General features: G+C 39.9%; 1 protein-coding gene across 1 annotated transcript in view; it reads right to left on the bottom strand.

The window, feature by feature from the left end:
• Nucleotides 1-217: 217 nt before the first annotated feature.
• The window catches only part of LOC136856635 (uncharacterized), a 949,691-nt gene continuing 926,195 nt past the window's right edge, over nt 218-23,713 (bottom strand). The window contains 6 exon segments of the mRNA XM_067134595.1: nt 218-2,034; nt 2,036-2,160; nt 2,716-2,859; nt 6,777-6,951; nt 8,210-8,338; nt 11,237-11,398. Of these exon segments, the coding sequence (XP_066990696.1) occupies nt 1,975-2,034; nt 2,036-2,160; nt 2,716-2,859; nt 6,777-6,951; nt 8,210-8,338; nt 11,237-11,398 (795 nt within the window). The 3' untranslated portion in view covers nt 218-1,974.

The following is a 23,713-nucleotide window of genomic DNA, read 5'->3' as shown; positions in this document are numbered from 1 at the left end:
CGTTAACTTACTGGCTTGGGAATGAAAATTAGCACCTGCAAGTAGGTATCTTTCTTTGTTAACATGATACCCAAATATATTTTTTCATTACCAGTGTATATACATCCACTTATTTGCTACCATAACTGAATCAGGGTATGCAAATCACCGCCCATAAGTATTAGCTTTAATACACAATACCCAAATATATTTTTCTGTGGATAAGAAAATTCAAAAGTTAATTATATGAATTTTATTTGGTCCGCCTTCCCTTACAAAGCTGAGGCTCTAACTAAATAACATGTAATCATTTTAACTAAAAGTTATATACATCATAATGGAGTCTATTGCATTTCATTCTTTACATAAAGCATATAAAATAACAATTGGTTTATACCCCTCAGGAGAGAGAGAGTGAAAACCGTAAAATATAAGTCATTTAAAGCAGGTTCCCAAAAAACAATAGCGATGAATACCACAGTTATCCTTCCAGTGATTATATGCGAAGGTATAATCACGCGAAGTAATCAAAGCTATGCAATAATATAAATAAACTAGAATAAACATTATAAAAAGCCTATGTAAGTCAGCATAACACTGGCAAGTGTTATAATACACAGGCTGCGTATTTGATATATCTAAAACTCTTCTTCATATAAAAGCCATTTATATGGTAAAATGTAATATGCAATAATAATTATAAAGGTTCATAAAAACAATATTTACATTATTTTACAAGAGAATCAGCTGAAATGCATTGTTGGTTCACGCAATGCATCTTTGCACAGTTGCAAGCTTGATAGGATACAAATATGACAGAGGGGGGGAAAAATAATGTGTGGGGAGAAGAATCATATTTTGCTCTACAAAACAAGTTCTTCGTTGAAGTCATTCACTCTGCCTGCTCCAGTTTTCTCCAGTAATGTGTAGAAACCGCTTTCTCACTCTTTGAAATATGAAAAGCAGAATGACATTACCGTGACTCTGGGCTGGGGGAAATATGATGAAAATTTTAACTGACATCAGAGATCAATATGAAGAGTGATGTGTGAAAACTTTAAGTGAAAAAGATACCTCACATGAAACATATTCATCGTATGTGATTTATGCAGACGTGTGTGTAGTATCGACAGATTTTAGACTACATTAGACAAAAGACAAACACAGCAGGTAGGCAGGTCAGTCTGAAATTAAAGTTTATAAAAAAGGAAAAAATGAGAATATGGCACTGCTTGCAAATGCAATGTGGCACTATCTGAAAAGATTGCGACTCAGAGTGCCATTGGACATAATAAAAAGACATTTCCCAATTGCATTTTCCTTACATACAAGCAGCGCCTATCACAGTTGAGGATTGGCAGACACAGCAGGCACCAGCTTCAGGGGGCCTACTCGTTGTGTGTAACTTCCATCATCATAAAACTCTTTCAGAGTTTCGTCTTAAAGTCAATCATATTTTTTGTGAGAAGTCTTAGATAAAGAAGGCCACACCACCACCATTACCATGCCACAGCCCCTTAGCACCACACTCCCGTCTATATAGGCCTACAAACAAGCCTCCACCATTTTTTGTAGTAGTTCAGCAGTTTAGACTATATGGGAGAACGCGTGACTAACATTGCAAGACAGTTCAGTAATCAGGAGACAGGTTATTGGTCATAAATTTAGGTTATACATATAGAGTTACATACAGATATTTCAAGTATACTGCTGACGAAGTGCGCACTGATACGCTCATTTGTCGAGTACACTGGTTTGTGTACCATTAATTACATTAATATTGACCCAACTTCTAATATTACTTAACGAAGGGATTGTGAAATGATTCAGGTTAGTCGATTTATGAAAATGACGTCCAGTTGCTGAGTCGTAAATAGTGTGTAAGCAATTAGTCTCCAAGAGCAAGTTATTTCATGACAAAACAAACAAACAGGAATGAAAAAAAAAACACTGAATAACTGAATAGTCTGATTACAGTATATAGTATACATGATTTTACTCTTCACTCTTTGATGCACTGTCTTCCAGTTTCTGTCTCAACACCAGTGAAACCGTTGCCGTCTGGAAGTTTCTTCAAGAAGTTCCAGGCCTCAATGCGGGCCATGCCAGTCACGTCAACTGTATTCACGCTGACAAGTTCGTCTCCAACTTTTAGTACTCCACCTTTATCAGCAGCACCACCTGTGGGAGAGCAATGAAGGGCATTAACCTACAGAAAACAGGTAATTCTCATTCAGACACTTTAGCTAGGTAGGGTCTCATTCAGACACTAACTATTGTAGACATTTTGGTACAGTTCATTCAAAACTACAGTTAGTGTCTAGACATATTGACACAATTCAAATGAAACTTTACAAGATTGAAAGTTACTTGTAGATACAAAGCATTTGTCGTGAAATAAGTAACTCCTCATTTGGCGTAAACTTCTGTGTCTGCATGAAATGTGGAATATATATAAACTTTTAAAGTTAAGTATTTCATTGCCACTTTTTCAAAGGTTAGAAATTTTTTTTCATTATAAAAAGACATTTTATTGGTAGAAAACTGTTTTGCCACACAGTGCTAATTGGCTGTAGATGTTGCCAAGTGATTGTAAATTAAATTTATAAACTAGTTTGTCTAAGCTCCCTAAATGCAACTAGTCTGCAAGTAGATGACATCTGTGCTGCTATTATTCTTTCTTATTATGAACTCGTTTGTTAAAATTTCAGTAATGCCTTATACTGAAACACTCACCACTGAATATCTTCTTTACTGTGAGTGGTCGGTCTCCTAGTGGGGAATCTTTACCACCTTCCAAAGAGAAACCCAGTCCAGCTCCATCTTTCATCAGGGTTATGGTAAGAGGGGGACCTCGAGGAACCAATGTGGCAGCAGCATCTGTAAATAAAAAAAATGTCAAAAATGAGAATTGCTGGTTTTCCTATACAACTTAATTTATTTTAGATTTTCAGGAGGACAGACAAAAAATTAGCCCCCCATACAAGCCCTATTTTGTTAAACCTACTTGTTTCTGACTTCAATATTAATGCAGTATTTTCAGGTAACTTTGCCTATACTTATGTTCTTTTATTTTACAGGATATTCTCCCAGAAAGGCTGGTTGCGACTACAACTCTAGCACCCTGCCATCACATTCAGCGTGGATCTGTTGCAGCTACAAAGGCGAAGGTCAAACAAAAGTTGGCCATAGGAGATACTTCAATGCCTCATGTCCACCATAGGAGACACTTCAACACCTGCTATATTACTGTGAGGTCCTGCTCAGTCGCCGGGACCCTCAGGGCATCCTTGCTTTAAAACGATTAAAATCTACGTGACGCACCGAGTACTCTCAAGAGAGACAGATCCAGCGCTCCTGATTCAAGCGATCTTTTACACATTTTTCAGCAGCTAATTTATGACATCATTAGAACTATAATTACTAACAGCCTGCAGCAAGCATCCACCTGCCACCCTTCACAACCCAGAGGCCTGGTTCTTCAGGTCCAAGAATATCTCCTAGAGTTCCTGCCAGACGACATCTTTGAACAAATTGCGGAATGGCTCGCCGAACAAAAGACCAACATCACGTATGAAGCGACCAACTAAGGTTGTCCTTCAACATGCTGCCTGCCCTCAAAGCAAGGAAGTTCCTAGGAGATCAGCAGCTGTTGCACATCTGCAACTGCGGAGGCTAGTTTTGATCCCGACACAGGTGGCCACCCAGAGACTGTTGGACCTTGTGAGAGAGGTCCTACTCACAAATTTACCCCGCCCAACAGCTGTGGGCATCAACCACGAACCTCGACGAATTCCTGATGATGGTCAACACTGTCCTCCTGGCCCACAAGTCAACTGAGCCTACACAACCACCTGTAGCAGCAGCCGCCCCAGTACAATGCTACCGGAGTTTCAATTGGAAAAACAAACTGAAGCACGTCCCAAGGGCATTTTTGTTTCTACCACTGGAGGTTTGGGAAAGAAGCCTAAAAATGACTATTGCATGTCAAAAAACGTGCAAAAGGGTTGCAGCAGCGATCCAAGAAGCTAAACGTCAGCAGTGGGCAGACCGGTTGCCCTGTGAAAGAAACTGTGCCTGCTTTCCACTCTCTTTCCACATACAGGCAACAAGAGACTCATCTGTGATGAATACACAGATGAAAGATCAAATATGGAGTTCCTGGTCAATACTGGCATATGCAAGTCATTCGTGCCAGCCAACCCCCAGCACTCTACAGGTGTCCATTGCCAGCAGAGCCCAGCTGAAAATTTGCCAGCAGAGCCCAGCTGAAAATATATGGGAAAACGGACCATGAATTTGTTGTTCAGCGGGAAGCAGTACAACTGGACGTTCATCATAGCAGATATAACAAGTTCACTTTGCTCCTGACTTCCTGAGAGCCACAATATGTGGTGGATGTAGTGAAACAGCAGCTGATCTCACAACCTGCCCTCGTAGCCCCACTCACTCCAGCACCAGAGATAAGTCGCCTCTTACAGGAGATCCCAGAGGTATTTAAGGATAAACTGACCAAACCTGCACAGCACCACGTAGTCACCAAAGGTCCCCCAGGACACGCCTGTTTCAGACATTTGGCCGCAGAAAATCTCTCCCACAACTAACAAGTCTTCCTGACATGGAACGAGCCAAAGTGACTCCAGCTGCTGGGCATCTCTCCTCCACATGGTACCACAAAACCTGATGTCAGGTTCTGTCTTCTTGTTGAGTTGCCACGTGCCAAGTACCCACTGCCGACATAACAAACCAGAGGGAGGGCGCCAAAATATTTACGAAGATTGACCTGCTGAGGGGATACTAACAAGCCATGGTTGCAAAAAAAAGGCCATTATCCACCTCCTTTGGCAAGCACACCTTCAACTACAGCTGCTTCAGCCACTGGAACTCAGGTGCAGCCTTCCAATGTCGTATGGACGAAATGCTGGGTAATCTACCCTTATGCACTGTCTACAGGAATGTCATACTTATACAGCCCCAACATCGAACAACACACGAGAGAGACATCAGGCAGGTCCTGCTCAAAGAAAATGGACTTAATAGTCCGAAAGGACAAATGTCAATAGGCAAAACCAGTAATGGAATTCCTGGGCCATTTATGAGCCCCGAAGGGGTCAAGCCATCAGCGACTTCCCATAGCCACCAACAATCAAAGCAGTCAAAGAATTCACGGGAATAATGATAATTATCACGGTTTCATACTCAACTTTGCTGAAGTAATGGCTCCAATATATGACTGCTTGAAAGGAAAACCTGGAAAACCTAAAAAATTAAATTAGTAAGGAAAACAAATAAAGCCTTCCTGCTAGCCAAAAAGCAATCACCTCTGCTGTCACACTAATACTTCCTTTACCCCCTAGGTCCCTCATCCTAACGACGGATGCAAGTAGCACAGTGATGGGTGTGGTACTTCAACAAGCCACAGACAATGGTCGTCGCCTGTTGGCATTCTTCTGCAAGAAGTTATCGCCAGCAGAACAAAAGTAGCCCACTTTCAACCGAGGATTACCGGCAGTCCACAGAGCCATCCGTCACATGCTAAAAGGACGACAATTCATGGTGCAGATGGACCACCAACTGTTGGTACATGCATTCACCAAAAGTGGTCAGCAAGACAGCAGTGTCACCTATCGTTGATAACCAAACGTTCCTGCACCGTCAGGATACTTAAAGGGCTCTTCCAGTACCGTGGCAGACACCCTTTCCTGAACTCCAACACCGTCCAGATCGGGATATCATATCCAAAAATGGCATCGGCTCAGAAGGATGATGTGGACCTACAATGACTTTGGCAGAAGAACCCTGCCCTTAAGTGGAGTGACTTATCCATCAACGATGTCGAGACGAGTACCGGAAGCCCTCGCCCATACCTACCGTTAGGATTGAGAAAGACTTCAACATCGCCCACAACCTGTCCCACCCCTCGGGCAGATCAACCGCCCAAACCCAAGGCAGTGGTCCACTGCACAGTTGCAAACTATTCCACTGTAGTGGCATGAAGAAATCAAGGCTGGGATGGGTTATGAGGTGCAGCTAAGCCAACCAGTCACCGGGCACCACTAGAAGGTAGATTGTACAACCAAAAATTGAAGAAATGCCGTTAGCAGATGTCCACCTGAAAACCTACAAGAACAAGAAATGCACCTTGTTGCCGATACTATCACTGGAGGCTTCAACGTCAGCTCCTTCGGTTTTGTAATATATTCCTAGACTATTTTATTCTCATGACATGTGAACTCAAGGACCAGTCACTTTCTGAACTAAGGAAGCAACCAGAACCTGGCTTTTACAACTGCGACCAGATCGGGGAACAAGACACAACAACCGACCTCCCAATAAATTCTACGTAGGCTGAACATCGTCCCCTTATCGTAGCGTACCACGTCTTCCCTCAACTGTGAATTCTGATTCTGATAATCAACTTCTGTGACCAAATAGTGTATCTATCAAGCAATATTCAAAGGCTGTAGGAACGTAATTATATCTTTTTATGCAATGATGTTCTTAATGTAATCATTGTTTAACAATAAATGTGTAGAAACAAATAACCGAAAGCTTCTTCTTCCTATGCATGAAAACAAATACTATGCCTGCAGCAAAACTAAAGGGTAACTTAACCACTTATTATGAATGCCACAGGCTTAAAAAATTCACCACAAATAGAAGAAGAGAACTTCTTTGACTAATCTCAGAGCTGAAATCTAGCAGTGTCACAGTGCACAACTCTAAAATCAAGCAGTGTCATAGCGCACAACTGAAGCTTTACTTGCTGAACGACCTTTGTTTTATCTTGAACTCACCTGAGAAGAGTGACTTGCTGTCCATAGGTGACTCAAGAATCTTAGGTGGCCTCGGGGAAGTAACGTGATTGATAAGTGGTCTGTGGAAGTTTCCGTCTCCTTCTGTTAAACTGGATTCCTGGGGAGTCACCGATCTACTTCTTGACAGAACGAGTACGACTTCGGGACGTGGTGACTGGAAGAATAAAAAAAATTTATAATGGGAAAAATAAAATAATGGGAAAAATCAAAAGGACAAAAAAGTAAAATAAAGACACTGACAACTTCGGATAAGAAATTCAAAGAGCCATAACCAAAACATTATAAAGTGACTTTGTCGCCTTATATATATACACTGTAATTATTTTGACCATGGAAAATAACATTCTAGTTCTTTATGCATTAAAATCTACTGACAAGCACACTTACCCCCGAGAAAAATGTATGAATTATGAATCGACTTAATGTTTAGACTTGCAATGGGGAAACTCCAACACGCATGTTTCACAAAACTTAGACAAAAAAAGAATGTTTTTTTTCTGTTTTTGTTTTATTCGTTAATTAATTGACATTCAATGCATCGAAAGTTGCGATTACTTGTTCCAATAACTATCACAGTAAATTCCTTTTGGTCCCATTTTTATCACTGACAATGACTGCCCTACCAGTCAAAACTGTTTTGTCTTAACACAGGTTGCCGGGCACGATCGAAGGTTACGACTATGAACACTGTAGTGTTCTGGCATCAGTAGTTATATGGAATTTGACGCTGAATATATGGAAACCGCCCAAAAAAAAAAAAAGGAAAAACTGGAGTAACAAAATACTTTTAGGAAGAAACTCAATTTATAATTGCTGATACAAAAACAAGATCTTTCCTAGACAGTTACCTCCTAGGGTTTTAACCCGTTATGTATCCACCTTTGCGGCGTGTTTAGTACAAACCCGTTGAGGATTACAGTAAAATAAACAAAAAAACTGTAAATATCATAAAGATAATGACCCCAAGAAATATTAGTCCTAGATAACACACCCTTGGGGTTACTATCTAGGAAAGCTCCCCAAAACAGTTTCAAAACATGAAAGAACTATTTATTAACCACCTTTCTCGTGGTCTCAGAATGAGTAAAGACAGATAGACAGTAAGTCTGAAAGTTGCAACAGGAGGAAAACCTCGCAGCTGCACTAAGAAACAGCTTTTAGAGAGGGCGGAAAGTCAGATGGAAAAGAGAATATGAACGGAGGTACAGTTAAAGGTATGAAAGAGGTTGCAGCTAGGGGCCGAAGGGACGCTGCGAAGACCCTTAAAGTGATGCTTACAGTGCACCACGCGAGGGAATGGAGGTAGAGTAAAAGGGCTAAAAAGTGTGCAGCTAAGGGGGGAGGGGGCGAAGAGCCCTTGCAAACTCCTTACAGTAATGCTTTCAGTTGCACCACCTGGGTCTTGCACTTACCTTGAGTATGTTCAACGCCTCGCGATGCGTAACGCCCCTCAGGTTCTTGCCGTTGATTGACAGGACTCTGTCTCCGCGCTGGATTCTGCCGTCACGATCCGCGAGGCTTCCAGGGATCACCTTGTGGACCTGCCGAAATGGAGAGGAGGTCAAGAGGAGGAGTTTCTATTCGCTCTTTCTGGGGTATAGACGAAATTGGGCGAGTGAATTACCCCGGCTCTATTCTGGCTTAGATATTGCATTAGAATGTTTAGCGTGACAATGTTTAAGTGAAAATTGTTTGGAAAAATATTATTATTATTGGTAATGACATGGACAAAAGGTTTGCTTTAAACTGAAACAGTCTATTTGTTCTATTTAATTATGTTGGTAAGAACAGTGTTAGGTATATTCATCATGAGTCTGGGGCGATGTACTTGGTATTATTTGCTATCAATCTATCTATCTATAAAATTAAATTTATTTTCATTCAGAGAGGCAATAATGAGGATGACCTATCTAACTTTAACTAGCAAGAGAAGCAACCGTTTAAGAGCTCAATATCTGTCCATGTTATGCAAAATCTCTAGTAACCAAACTGCTGATAAAAAATGGAAATACAGTGCATTAAATCCTACGAGAATTACTTGCAAATGAGAGATTTCCTTGCATAGAGATAAGACAAAATAAATATATTTGAAGAACAAGCAACAGCATCTGCAACACTTTCAAGGAAAATCTTAACAAAATAAAACGTGACCAGATATTCGGTCGATTCCAGATTAACCCCCAAACTTATGCATCGAGGTCATTTCCACTTCCTCTCGGGCAAAGAAAAGGATCCGAACGAGATAAAACCCCAGTGAATATTTTTGCAGAGGCGACGGACGGACGGACGAAGTGAATGTCAATGTGCACTCTTATTGGCCCGGAGAAAGAGAGAATGTACGTACGCAAGGTCCGCCTGACCTTGGTTGGTAGTGACCTCACCATATAAGGCCACAGAAACCAGGACCACCTGCCGCCTGCTGCCAGCCGTCGAGTGCTACCGTCTCTACCTACCAGGATCCTGGTATCTCTCGACAAACTCAAAACCTGGCCCGCTCGCCTACTCAATCAACTCCGCCACTTTCACAAAAACTGCTCAATGGACCTTCTCTTTCTGTATCTGTGAATGGAGAACACTCACTCACACACACACACACACACACACTCACTCACACGTTCTACTTTCATGATAGACAACATCGGGGAGGGCAAAAGGAAGCCTCTGCTATGACTGGGTATCCGGACTCTTTTCGTGGTTCCGTTGTTAGTTGAAATGGGTGTTCAGAATTGAAAGGAGTTGCTGATACTGTATCATGTAGGCAATGTGCCGTAAATGAAGGGGCTACTTTTCTATCTGTCTTGATATAAATTATATACCGATTATATTCTAATGCAAAATCAAGTTTGTACTCTATGACCTCCACTGAATTCATTCATTTACTCAAAAGGCAGTCATATTATACAATGACGTCTATCATACTGAATTTAGGTTACACGATTTCATAAATAACTACACATGATATATATGTTACCTATATGAATTGAGAAATTGTTGAACACTTTATTTTGCACTGCTGAAAAGCTTATCCTTGACAAGAATGATAAGTTCTCGACACGAATGATAATAAGTTCTCCTAACTTATTCCGGTATTTTAAAGTCAAACTATGAAAAAACTTGCCTTTAACAATCTGAAATGGGTCTCGTTTCAGTTCAAGATCTCATGGATTTAAAACGTTAAAAGCCTAATAAATTTCGAAAAATACATATGGGCCTATGCGATGAAAAGTTATCTATTAGACCAATATCCGCGTATCTTACTGACAAAACCTTCGTAATGAAATATATTACCTTTATAACGGCACCCCCATTTCATCTGTAATGCTATCACGACCTAGGGAATGACACACCCTGAATACCTGTATGTACCTGAACGGCTGAATGTACCCACTTACCTATACAGAGAACCTCTCTCTCTCTCTCTCTCTCCCTTAGTTTCTAAAGTACAAAACAATAACCCTGTGAAAAAGAGAACAGCGCACGTACTCTCTGGGTACAACTCATTCACAAACAAAAGCTCCTTTCATTCATTTTTTTTAATTCAGACTTTCAAAGGTTGTGCAATTAGGACCTCAAAAGCTAAAACCAAGATGCAATGCATTACTACCTTTAAACAACAAACCTATTTTAATAATTTATTTATATTCTAATTCAGTTATTTATACGCATATTTTTTATGTTAGAATTATTGCTCTCTTCTTTCTGTATTTCCCATTATTTTCTGTAACTTCTTTTGAATCATCACCGTATTCTTAGGAACAATTTCAAGTCAATGGCCCCTGTAACTTGTTCCATACGAATAGGGGTTTATCTTCTGAATAACAACAACAATAAGACGTTTAAAAGTGAGCAATCAAAATAATGTGGGGATCAAGAGGGGTCTGATAAATACGACCATATTCAAGATTTATTTACGAAGCTGGACTCCATTTCCCTGACTATTTGCAACTTCCTTCCACTAACTGCCTCGATGGAGAGATAATCACCAACTCCTTCGACTCGCCGGTGCCTCGTTCTTCGCTTCTGCTACTAATGTCTAGCGCAATTCGACGCCTACTTCCTCTATACCTTCTGTCAACAATTATTCTTAATCATTTCCTGCGATTTTCGCTGGCTGACTTTCACGAACCTGTCTCTCAGCAGGAACAGCATAACTCTTAGCAGCTGAAAGGGAGGTGTGTGTGTTTCAGCTAAATAACTATTTCGGTGAGCTGTGAAACTAGACCTATGTAGCTTTTTTGGCTTAAGATTTTATATAAAACTGAACCAACCATGTGGAAATGCTGTTAGCTGCACTATCTAGAAAATATTCAAAAGCAGGCTACTATCTTACAGGATCTTCGTTACTTACAGGACTCTTATTTATCAAAAACCCAGACCCCCAACCCCCCAAAAGAGTCCGCTACAGTTGGGGTGCAACTGTATTCGACTGACGAACTAACCGTGATTTCCTTGGCCTCGTAGTCAGCTCCTCCAGCAAGAGTGATGCCTATGGATCCGTGCCCTACGATTTCTCTGTGCAGGACTACTACTAGGATCTCGTGCGAGGGCGTTCCGGACTCCTCCAGGGACTGATTGGCTTCCTCGATCAGCTGTGCTAACTCCTGACGAAGGAAGAAAAAAAAAAAACACGGTGATTAATGGCTAAAATTAGGAAGGTTCCATTGAGATTTTGGTTCTGTTTACTTACAAATAAAAGTAATACTTTATTGTGATATATGAATATAATAATAATAATAATAATAATAATAATAATAATAATAATAATAATAATATTATTATTATTATTATTCAGAAGAAAACCCCCTATTCATATGGAACAAGCCCACAGGGGCCACTGATTTGAAATTCAAGCTTCCAAGAAACACGGTGTTCATTTGAAAGAATCAACAGAAGGTAATAGGAAATACAGAAAGAGGAGATCAATTATTAGAAAAAAATAAATTATTAGAAAAAATAAATTAATGCATAGAAACAAACTAGTAAACAAAAGGACAACTGCTTTAGGGTAGTAATGCATTGCATCTCCGCTTGAACTTCCGAGGTCCCAATCGCACAACATCCTCAGGGAGACTGTTCTATACAGAGACACAGAGAAAAAATAACTAATAATCTATTATAAGCACCACCTCTTACGGCACGCGAGGATTATACAATCCCCATCAGTACGCACAGTCAGGAAAAATGATATCCCTACGCGCACATACACAGCCAAGTATCACAGCTACTGCTGTGTCATTTCAAATACCCAGAGACTAGGGCATTCTGGCGTGATTTAGGTTTCGTCTTTAAGAATTAGACATTCAGTGGAATGGAATACGACAGAGTATACAGTAGATATTAGGCCAAAGGCCAACCGCTGCGACCCGTGAGGTCATTCAGCGCTGAAACGGAAATTGACAGTAAAAAGGTTTTGAAAGTTGTAACAGGAGGAAAACCTCGCAACACTATGAATCAATTGTTAGGAGAGGGTTAAGGAAAGTAAGATGGTTAATTGATTAATTGTGGGTTGGTTATCTGGCGTCACAACTAACAGGGTCACTGACGCCGAAAAAGTAAGATGGAAGAAAGGGAATATGAACGGAGGTACAATAAAAGAAATGAAAGGGGTTACAGCTAAGGGCCGAGGAGAGACGCTGCAAAGAACCTGAAGTAATTGCCTACAGTGAACCACATGGGATGCACTGACGGCACTACCAACGACCCACCCTACGGAGTAGACATGCAGTGGAATCTGCACCAACAGTAAACTGTCGTGTAACGAGAAAATAATCAAACACGACAGACTGACAGCCATCCCTATCACATGGCCTTGGACACTTCCGATGCTCTCGTCATATAATATCTTATCACTGTGTATTGCACACATTACGTCACAGAAATACCTGACTACGGTAACAAGTCATTGTTTTCTGTACACAAAAGCAGAGGAGGGGTGTAACTGGTGCTAGTAGGGCTTGGAAATAACCATCTAAAACCTTTGATAGGAGATACTACTACAAAAGTGACAGTACTTTGTGCATTTTGGAAAAACCTGAGCGAAACACCTGTAAGTTACATGTAATAATGTTCATAATTTTGGAGTGAGTTTTACATTGTTTTGCATTTATTCATCGATTATTCCATTGGTTGTATCCCCAAAACAACTCTATAAAAAAACAATTTCACAAACTTAGCGCAACAACACTAATGGAAACAAATGCATGATGAATAAACAGAAAAAAAAACATTAAGACGATTGTGTATTTGCCAATGCGAATGACGCAGTGCAAAAGACAAAAACAAACACACAAAGGAAATACGGTGCTGTAGCCTCATGGGAAAGTGGAAAAGGTGGGGGGGGGGGGAGATGGGAGGGGTGGCAAAAAAAACCTGCATTAAACCATTAAAGCACAATGGATCCCTGGCATTGTCAGAGTCACCATCTCTCCACCGTGGAGAGGAACAAATAAAATAATGTCATTGACTTCAATTTATAGAAAGTGACGGGGCAGTTTGACAGATTACCTTCAGACAACTGTCAAAGGCCCATTTGGCAGGTTGGGCGGGTGGGTATGGGCACAGTCCAGGCATATGGGTTGGGATAGGCTGGGTATGGGTATGGAGAGGAACCAGTTCCAAGAAATGACCTTCCTCATTAAAACTGTTTTAACCCTTCATCATTTTTTTTGGTCACTCTCACTTGACTTTTTATACCTCTCTCTCTCTCTCTCTCCATCTCTCTCTCTCTCTCTCTCTCTCTCTCTCTCTCCATCTCTCCTTGGATTTTTACGCTTCTCTTGGTCGAGGTGGTCAGTACTCTCTCTCTTTCTCTCTCTCTCTCGATGTTTTTGAACTTGTCTTTGCAGTAGTAATCAGTACCTATCTCTTCATCTCTCCTCTCTCTCGAGGTGCCACCTCTCTCTCTCTCTCTCTCTTTCTCTCTCTCTCTCTGTCTTTTAACTTGTCTTTGTTGCAGCAGAGCAATACCCCTTTCCTTCTATCTCTTCATAGATTTTACGCTCCTCTTTGTAGAGGTAGTCAGTACTCTCCTCTCTCTCTCTCTCTCTCTCTCTCTCTCTCTCTCAGATCATTATGATGTCACCCCTCACACACACAAAAAGGTCCTTAACTCACACAATCAGCGGCAACACACAATAGCACTGCTGTGACCATCTCAGTGATGGATGATGAACATTTCTCCCGAATGGTCCCGAGTGGGGGACCTTGACGCAGCTGAAGAAGGTAAACACAACGCTTGCCCCAGGGAAAATTATATTACCTTTTTCTTTATGGGCAGAATATACAATTCAGGCTGGGACCTATGAGGTCATCCAGCGCTGAATGGAAAATCGAGTATGAGGATGAGGTCTGAAAGGTGTAACAGGAGGAAAACCTCGCAGTTGCACCAAGAATTAATTGTTAGAAGAGGGTGGAAAGTAAGATGGAAGAAAGAATGGTGAATGAAGGGAACATTAAAAGGAATGAAAGACAGTAATAACAGAATCTCAGTTACAATGCACACACACACACAAACACACGCACAAACACGATCCTTTCCTTCCCTTCATCAAGAAGTAACTGTACATTTGAAAACAGTTCACAGAACTGACCAGCGGCAGTCAGCCAGTCTCGTGTAAGTCATCAACAATCTGTATGGCAGAGCACACAGTCACTCTGTCATTGCTAGTAACCACTACGTTGAGAGAGAGAGAGAGAGAGAGAGAGAGAGAGAGAGAGAGAGAGAGAGAGAGAGAGAGAGAGAGAGGTGGCATTGACTACTTTAGCAAACAAGAGCGCAATATCTCATGATATTGGATTATGAGAGAGAGAGAGAAAGAGAGAGAGAGTGGAGACTGAGAGAGAGAGAGAGATAGAACTGTCTACTATGGCAAGAGAGGCGTAAAAGAGCGTAAATCAGGATATTGGATTATGAGAGAGAGAGAGAGAGAGAGAGAGAGAGAGAGAGAGAGAGAGAGAGATACTGTCTACTTTTGCAAAGAGAAGCGTAAAAATATCAGGATATTGGATCATGAGAGAGAGAGAGAGAGAGAGAGAGAGAGAGAGAGAGAGAGAGAGAGAGAGAGAGAGAGAGAGAGAGAGAAGAAAAGTCGTAACTAGTGTCAAGTTGTGAAGTTAAAATGTCTTCCCACAACTTATATTTACCGAGGAAAAAAGGTTTATTTTTCGCGCACTGAGGAAAAAAGGTTTATTTTTCGCGCACTGAGGAAAAAAGGTTTATTTTTCGCGCACCCCCAATCACAAAGACTTCTTGATACAACATTTTCTCACGGGATTTCCGCTAATTTCCTATCAGGGACATTGTCGTAATCCTTTTTGAAGAACAAGTGAAATTCTCCCTCAATCTCTCATGATTCCTCTTTGGAAGTCAATTAAAAATTAAAATCTACAATTACCTGACCAGTTTTAGGATAATGCAATAATCTACATTAATCCAGATTTACGTGTTTATAAATACTATCCTAGTAAGCTAGTCTAAACCTGTAAATAAATATAATCAACATTTTTACAAATTTATTTGTTTATAAATACTTTGTGGTCTATCTAACTAAGCTTGCTAGTCTAAACCTGTAATGAAAATAAATTTAACCAACATTTATGCAGATTTATTTGTTTATAAATACTTTTGTGGTCTATCTATCTCAGCTTGCTAGTCTAAACCTGTAATGAAAATAAATATAATCAACATCTTTACAGATTTACTTGTTTATAAATACTTTCTGTGGTCTATATCTAAGTCTTCTAGTCTAAACCTGTAAGGAAAATAAATATAAATCAACATCTTTACAGATTTACTTGTTTATAAATACTTTCTGTGGTCTATATCTAAGTTTTCTGGTCTAAAGCTGTAACGAAAATAAATATAATCAACATTCTTATAGCTTTACGTGTTTACAAATACTTTGTGGGTTGTCTATCTAAGCTTGCACGGCTGAGAGTTATGTAAATAAAAAAAAAATTAAAACACTATAAAGAAACTTGACAAGAAGAGGCTCTGGCATAAATCTTAATTTTCCTCTCATCACTTCGACGCGTCGGTCTCATTCGGTGATAACGACAAAAACAACAAATATATAACGTGAATAATGATAGGTGCCTCCATCTACGTCACCTTCCTCAGACAGTAGAGAACAACAATAGATGAGAGAAAGGAGGAGGAGGAGGAGGAGGAGGAGGAGGAGGAGGAGGAGGAGGAGGAGGAGGAGGAGGAGGAGGAGGAGGAGGAGGAGGAGGAGGAGGAGGTGGATATCGCCAACAAGCTGACACGACCTTCGCCAAGGACGGTCCTCTCTCCTCTCTCTCTCTCTCTCTCTCTCTCTCTCTCTCTCTCTCTCTCTCTCTCTCTACGTCACAAAAGAGAGAAAGAGAGAAAGAAAGAGAGAAGGAGAACGTATACAAAGAGGCGTTACAATGAGACAGCTTCCAAACGTATCTTTGGGGCAGGTCGGTGGGTACACGTCAGCTATAGAAGGTCCATTAAGCAATGTTCAGCTTTTAAAAGATAAATAATAATTTTTATAATAAGACAACCTTTGTCTTCTTTAAACTGTCAGCTAGAAAACCTTATCATGGCATAGTGGTATAAATTACACATTTCTTGATAAGGTATGACATACCAGTATGGTAAAAATAATCTACCCAAAACTTATAAGACATTGTCTGAATACATGGTAAGACCCGGTCTTTAACAAAACCCTGGCATAGGGCAACGAGGAAAACGGTAACCTCATCAAGAGATGAATTATCTCATTAAATGTCAGGTATCAAACTTTTAGCAAAGACCAGAGAGGTAAATAAATATCTCATTGAATTCGACAGAAATGATTGACAGGTATCTTGAGTAAGCTAAAACCAATTCATTAACTTATTACGAGGAAGAGATGACGAATTTGAAAAAAAAAAGTCATAAACAAAATCGTAGTCTCCCACATACAAGACAAACACCACATTTTTATTTATCCGTAACAAACAAATACGAACACCTGTGGCCACCCCACCTCCTCCCACACCCGAAAAAATAGGACTAGAAAAGCTCAACTGAAAAGATCCAACAGAAATCAGATCCTGTAACTCTTCAAAACTCTGCGCCATCAACGAAAACAAAAGTCGAACTCCTCCGCAGCTGAAACTCGATCCGTTTGTGGCAGCCTCTCTGATGGAGAGCTGGGCTGGCTGAAGAGAGAGAGAGAGAGAGAGAGAGAGAGAGAGAGAGAGAGAGAGAGAGAGAGAGAGAGAGGTGAGGGTGGTGACCTCTCTTGCATCCCTCCCCACCTTTCCTTCCACCTACTTTAGGGTACCCCTTGACAGGTGGCGGTAGTGGCCTCCACCACCAAATAACACCAACCACCCACTCTCACACGTAAGGATGGTGGCCCCCGGGCCACAGAATCCTAATCTCTCTCTCTCTCTCTCTACTTCTAGCGAGTACTGTACGTCTTGTTGCCTCGCCTGTTAACAGATATCAGTCGATCAACTCTTCACAAACAGAAAGATTAACAACTCACAATAGAGGGGAGATTTGAAGTATCAACAAATAATCATCTTTGCATAGCCTCAGTTCCTCATCAGTATTAGTCTAAGAATCTCCATTCGTTTATAGGCCTAAACGTATGTGATACCCGTTAGCCCCACAATACTTTATAGCAGGGATGCTTCAGCTGTTACAAAACATTCCTCTACAAAATCTTACGAGAATTTCTGATTATAAAACCGGCGGAAACATAAATCTCGGAGCTAACAGCGGAAAACCGCGCGGGAAAACTAATTTGGCGGGAAATAATATCGAAAGTTGGCGGCGAGGAAAAAAGGCCACATCCGGGACTCGGTAAATTTTCGGCGGGAGGCCGGGGACGCACATGCGCCGTGCCGTTACCGGAACGGTGCTCTGATCACCGCCGGAGAATCGGCGATGACTCCGTGGGGGGGGCCAAGACGCGGTCTTTGCCGGAATCGGTTCCTCTCAAATTCGTGTCGTTCAGAGGTCAGAGGAAGGTGACGATGTGGGCGCAATATTGATAAATCGATATCCCTTTAAAAATGTTTTTTAAATATATAAGTTGAATCTCCACTGTATAACAAATATTTACCTTAACGTTTATAACATTACTAATGTTCTTTGCATGCAAAAAATTCATATAATAACTATTTGTCAGTGATGAATAATCTTAATTTTCATATACATCTTTCTCTTCATATATGCAGTATGTATGTATGTATCATTATTATATATATATATATATATATATATATATATATATATATAATATATAATATATATGATATATAATAATAATAATAATAATAATTATAATAATAATAATAATAATAATAATAAATAAAAACAAAATTACGGAAAAAATTGCAATAGCTTTAATTAGCACAAAGACCATTTCAAGCCAAGGTTACTAAACTGCTCAACCAAGACGCAGCAGCTTTTTGGAAAAAATCAACCACTTCTACCCAAAACCTGGCAACAGAAACAACGCCTTTTCTTCCAAAAAAATGAGATTTTACAACTAATTTCCCGGAGTTTATCATTCCTAATGACCGGGGTAGGTGCCATACAAGTCGTAAACATTTCCTCAGCACCGCATTAAAAAAACACAAAGGGAAAAGTGTACTATAATTGAAGGTTACAAACCAGCTATGATCCCAAAAGTACCCGACTCTTCAAGTTCGTGAGAAAAAAGTATTGTAAATTTTTTAAGTCCGACAAACGTCTGCCATTACTCAATAGTCCTTGTGCTTTGGGGTCGATTAATGCGGATTAATGTCGAATAATACAGTCTTTATCAGGAGGGGCTCATGTTGATAGGCATAAGGTCGAAAATACTAAATTCTGTCTGGAAAATAAGGGTGTGATTCAGCCGCGTTAGAGATGAGAGTATCATCTTTCATTTACGAACTGATGCGAAACAGTCTAATAAAATCATCTTGGCTGATAAATACTTACAGAAATACGTGAATGAAAACTCATGGTAATGAAAAAAAACTGCTAATAAAATAAAAAAGAAAAACTAAGTTAAAAAGTTATTGAACAAATGAAATAATCTTCAACACTGCACTTAAATAAGGAAAAGCCTTCGCATATTTCTCTCCCCTCTCTCTCTCTCTCTCTCTCTCTCTCTCTCTCTCTCTCTCTCTCTCTTCCTCCTAAGGGCACACACCTTGTCACCTTTCCCCTGTAATTACCACACCTTTAGCCGGTACCAACCACTCCTTGCCCAAAGCATCAACTCTCCGAGATACCCAACAATTTGGTAAGACTTTATCAAATGAAAATCCAGACAAGGAACGAAATTAACTTTTCATTTTCTCTTCTGGCAATAGCCAGGTGAGAAAATATTGCTTTAATGAAATGCGATGGAAGAGAAATATTTAATAGTCGAGAGCGAAAAGGTATACACGATTGCCCACGCATGCGCATATACAGTACATTCAAACGCTACACATCGACGAGGCGGTAAGTTACTGGCCTTCTACCAGAAGAGAGAGAGAGAGAGAGAGAGAGAGAGAGAGAGAGAGAGAGAGAGAGAGAGAGAGAGAGAGAGAGAGAGAACTTCGATCCCAGATGGAAATCATTCATCAACATAGGATAGGTCTAAGTTGGTTAAAAGAGCAAAAATTACCAAAGGGAGTAGAACAACAAACGTACTGCTTGACTTGGAAAATCACAAAAGGAATAAAGTTAACCCAGAATGACCACGACGCCTGGGGGAAGAGAGAGAGAGAGAAAAAAAAGCAAATTCAGAATTTAAGTTTGAACAACTTGATAACCTGTCAGTCATGAACCTTGAACATTGGGGGCTAACCAATTACCTTTAGAAAATAAGAAACCACTTTCCCTTTGTTATAATTTGGATACTGCAAGTCGTGTGTGTGTATATATATATATATATATATATATATATATATATATATATATATATATATATATTATATGTGACAATTTACAAGGCTAGCCTATAGAGGAATTACCACTTTCAAAGCGAGCTCACCAACAAATATAAAGTTATATACACAAAGTTTTGGCAAAGATAAATCCAGAAGCTAGCGTGCTGTGTATTTCGACAGAAACTTTCACTCACTTAAAACAGTGTATTAAAATACTCACATATATTTTGAGGGAAAATCTGTAGTTTCTTCGCAAATACGTTCCCTAATACGAGTAATTACAGCGAGAGACCTCGCCTCAGGGAACTGATTTCCACACCAATTGTCAGACTTGAGTTTTATCCGGGTTTTGAATTCGCTTAAATACTGATTACCAAAGTGCATTTTTAACTTCTGCTTCTTCACAGTTAAAATAGCATCGTTTTTGACAATAAATATATTCACAGGAGCCGTATCTAAGAGCATTACACCGAGTTGTTGACGACTGACGAGAAAAATTTCAAGGATCGTAGACGCCGACTTTGCACACCACAGCCGAGAATGGGTAGGGCGCATGCGTCACAACCCCTCTTTGAAATATGACAACAACGAGCCGTTGCAATGGAATAGAACTCATCACTAACATAAAGGTCAATAAATTAAGCGTAGTGAGTTCTCTCAAGATGCGAAATGGATTAACGTGGGAATTCCATCCCTGAGACATCACTAAATGGGAAGAAATGCGTGAGGAGGAATACGTTGAGAAAATGGAAGTTGGTGAATCGAATTCGCCCTGGGAGGAAATCGACAAAAGAACGCGACCATCAGAGAAGCTTCAGTATGGAATGGAGGTGATACAACAGGCTGCAATCTACTAAACACCTTCTTCAGTAACCCTAAGGGCTCCTCGAAGGGACGAAGACAGGCCGGTGTCCTTACAACGGCAGTTTCATCTAATGAAAAGCCAATATACTGCGCTCCAGGGAAGTCACGCTTTAATTTAATCCAAAGCCTCACTGAGGCATATTAAATCTTCGGCCAGACGAGTTTCGTGTTCATATCAAATACTGAGAGAGAGAGAGAGAGAGAGAGAGAGAGAGAGAGAGAGAGAGAGAGAGAGAGAGAGAGAGAGAAGTTTTCCTTTAAAATAGTGCAGTGTCTACAGACGACAAATGTATGTATACGTCAAATGCATTAAACGTTTTACGTAATGAAATATAATCTGGCTTGTTAATCCCGGGTACACAATTCTTTTACATGAAAGTAAATCAAACGAGGTTCATTCGTCTGAATTTAAATTAAGGTTTATGATTAATATTACACTGATGTTCATATTTTCAGTGGCGTAGGTTATTTTCCAGATTGGTTGTTTTCTTGAATTGATCGTCCCGTTTTTTGTAATTAAAAAGCTGCTTCGTGAAATGATAATGTACCAGGTTTAAGTTAACCTGTCTCGATTCAACGTACCGATCTGCAGTTGCAGAGTGAATTGGAATCTCTCTCTCTCTCTCTCTCTCTCTCTCTCAAGTGGTTTTGCTCTTGCCTACGGTAATATCCTGAGAGCAAAAGCATTGTGGGAAATAAGTAATTATTATATGAATGATGATTGTACTCGCGGAGGTCAGCTCCTGCCTTGTCGTATGCCGTTTTTGTGATCTCATTTCCTTTGTGATTCTTCTTCTTCTTCTTCTGTCGGCCGTCAAGGCCTACCGCCACTTTCCCCTTCGTTAAACTCAAGAACCACCTCTCTCTACTCTTTCCCCTACCCACACACCCACACCCACACCCGCACACGCCCACACACATCCCAACCTCCACCTTTATACTGTACTTCTTGCTTCAATTATCTCGTAGGATGGTTTCCTTTCTACGTAACCTTTTTTTATCTGTTTTTTACAATACTTTCTCTTCTGTATTTCCTTCGGTTATGGCTGACTAAAAGTCATTGTGAACAAATCAGCAATGAATGTCTTGTGGTGGGAATTTCATATAATATATATATACATATATATAATGTATATATACATACTGTATATGTGTATATATATATATATATATATATATATATATATATATATATATATATATATATATATATATATATATATATAATGTTAATTGTCGTTAACTGTTATTTTGTGACTTTTTGTGGGCTATGAGTGACGTCAGCTTCGTTACTGTTGTTTTTTAAATGGAATGATATGGTTTTGGATAATAATAATAATAATAATAATAATAATAATAATAATAATAATAATAATAGGGGGCATTTGCCCAGAGGGTGCCCTTAAGTGCAGTAAGGTGTTAAATGGGATGAGAGACCTGTTGTGGATCTCTGAACTAGTATCGACTAACCAGGAAAGTCATTGGCAAGTGACGTAAAGGGTACAGTACCTGAATGCAGAAATTACAATGCACGATCTCCCAAAAGTACTGGCTCCTTTATAAGTAGAAGCAGAACTTCCGCTAAAAGTAAAACTGTCTGGAAGTATTTACTTAACGTCAACAACACTTTCCAAAGCTCTGGAAGTGGTTCCTGTTTTTCTGTTACCGCCCCCAACCCGTCCCCCCAAAAAAAATTACCCGTGGGAACTTGGCTCGTTCAGTTCAAATGCATTTCCTCACTTCCATTGTCAGAGACAATGGACGACTTCCTCTTTTCTAAGGACGAGTTGACGCTTCGAACCTTAACGAATGCGGGAATCATCTTGGTTAGCCTTTCAACGTGCCGCGGCTACAGGAATCATCTACTTAGGCTTTCAACGTGCTAACCCTACAGGAATCGTCAATGAATACTCAGGCCTTGAACGTGCTAAAAGCTACAGGAATTCTCTACTTTGTTAGGCTTTCAACGTGCGAAACCTACAGGAATCATTTACTTGGTTAGGCTTTCTACCTGCTAAAGCCACAGGAATCATCTAATAAACCTACATGAATCATCTACTTGGTTAGCCTTTCAACATGCTGAACCTACTGGAATCATCTATTAAACATACAGGAATCACCTACTTGGTTACAGGCTTTCAACGTGCTAAAGCCACAGGAATCCTCTACTTGGTTAGCCTTTCAACATACTGAACCTACAGGAATCACCTACTCGGTTACGGTTTCAACGTGCTAAACCTACAGGAATCATCTACTAAACCTACAGGAATCACTACTTGGATACAGGCTTTCAATGTGCTAAACCTACAAGGATCATCTAATAAACCTACAGGAATCACCTACTTGCATATAGGCTTTCAACATGCTAAACCTACAGGGATCACCTACAGGAATCACTTACTTGGGTTCAACGTTCTAAACCTACAGGAATCATCTACTAAACCTACAGGAACCACCTACTTGGATATAGGCTTTCGACGTGCTAAACCTACAGGAATCATCTACTCGGGGGGCATATCCTGTCAGACGCCATCTTTACGTAATTGGCAATTGCCGCTCAATGAAAGTGAAACTTTATTGCCATTAATTATTCATAAATACGTCACTGGCTTTGTCACTCAATTTCCGTCGTACGAAATTACAAAACGCTTCCCCTTCACTTCTTGCGAAACAACGCGTCGTTTAGTAATTTGATAGTGATTTAATTACTGGGGATTACCGTCTCTTGTATCCTGGAATGCGCAGTTTACTGTCGTTAAATACGAAAGTTGTTTATGTTATCAAAACTACTTAGAGAAGCATTAATTAAATGAAAAAAATTTCAGGTCGGAAAACATAAGTGTCGGGAGAAAGAATTGTTACTTACAAGAAAGTTTTCAAGTTCAATGTAAGTAAAAAAGTAGCTTGCCGATAGAAACATTACTTGTATACAAATTTTCAAGTGACAAATATGTAAAAAAAAAGCAGTTTTCCGATTGAAGCATTACTTAAATAAACATTTAAAAGTGACAAATTTAAAGGAAAGTAGTTTGCCGATAGAAACATTACTTACAGAAACACTGTTAAGTGGAAAATAAGTATAAAAGTAGTTTGCCGATAGAAACATTACTCAAACATTTACCGGTGAAAAATAAGTATAAAAGCAGTTAGTTGGCCGATAG

Source organism: Macrobrachium rosenbergii, chromosome 36 (assembly GCF_040412425.1).
Source record: "Macrobrachium rosenbergii isolate ZJJX-2024 chromosome 36, ASM4041242v1, whole genome shotgun sequence".
Lineage (NCBI taxonomy): Eukaryota > Metazoa > Arthropoda > Malacostraca > Decapoda > Palaemonidae > Macrobrachium > Macrobrachium rosenbergii.
The sequence above is the reverse complement of the archived record's forward strand: the minus strand, read 5'-3'. Positions and strand labels throughout refer to the sequence as shown.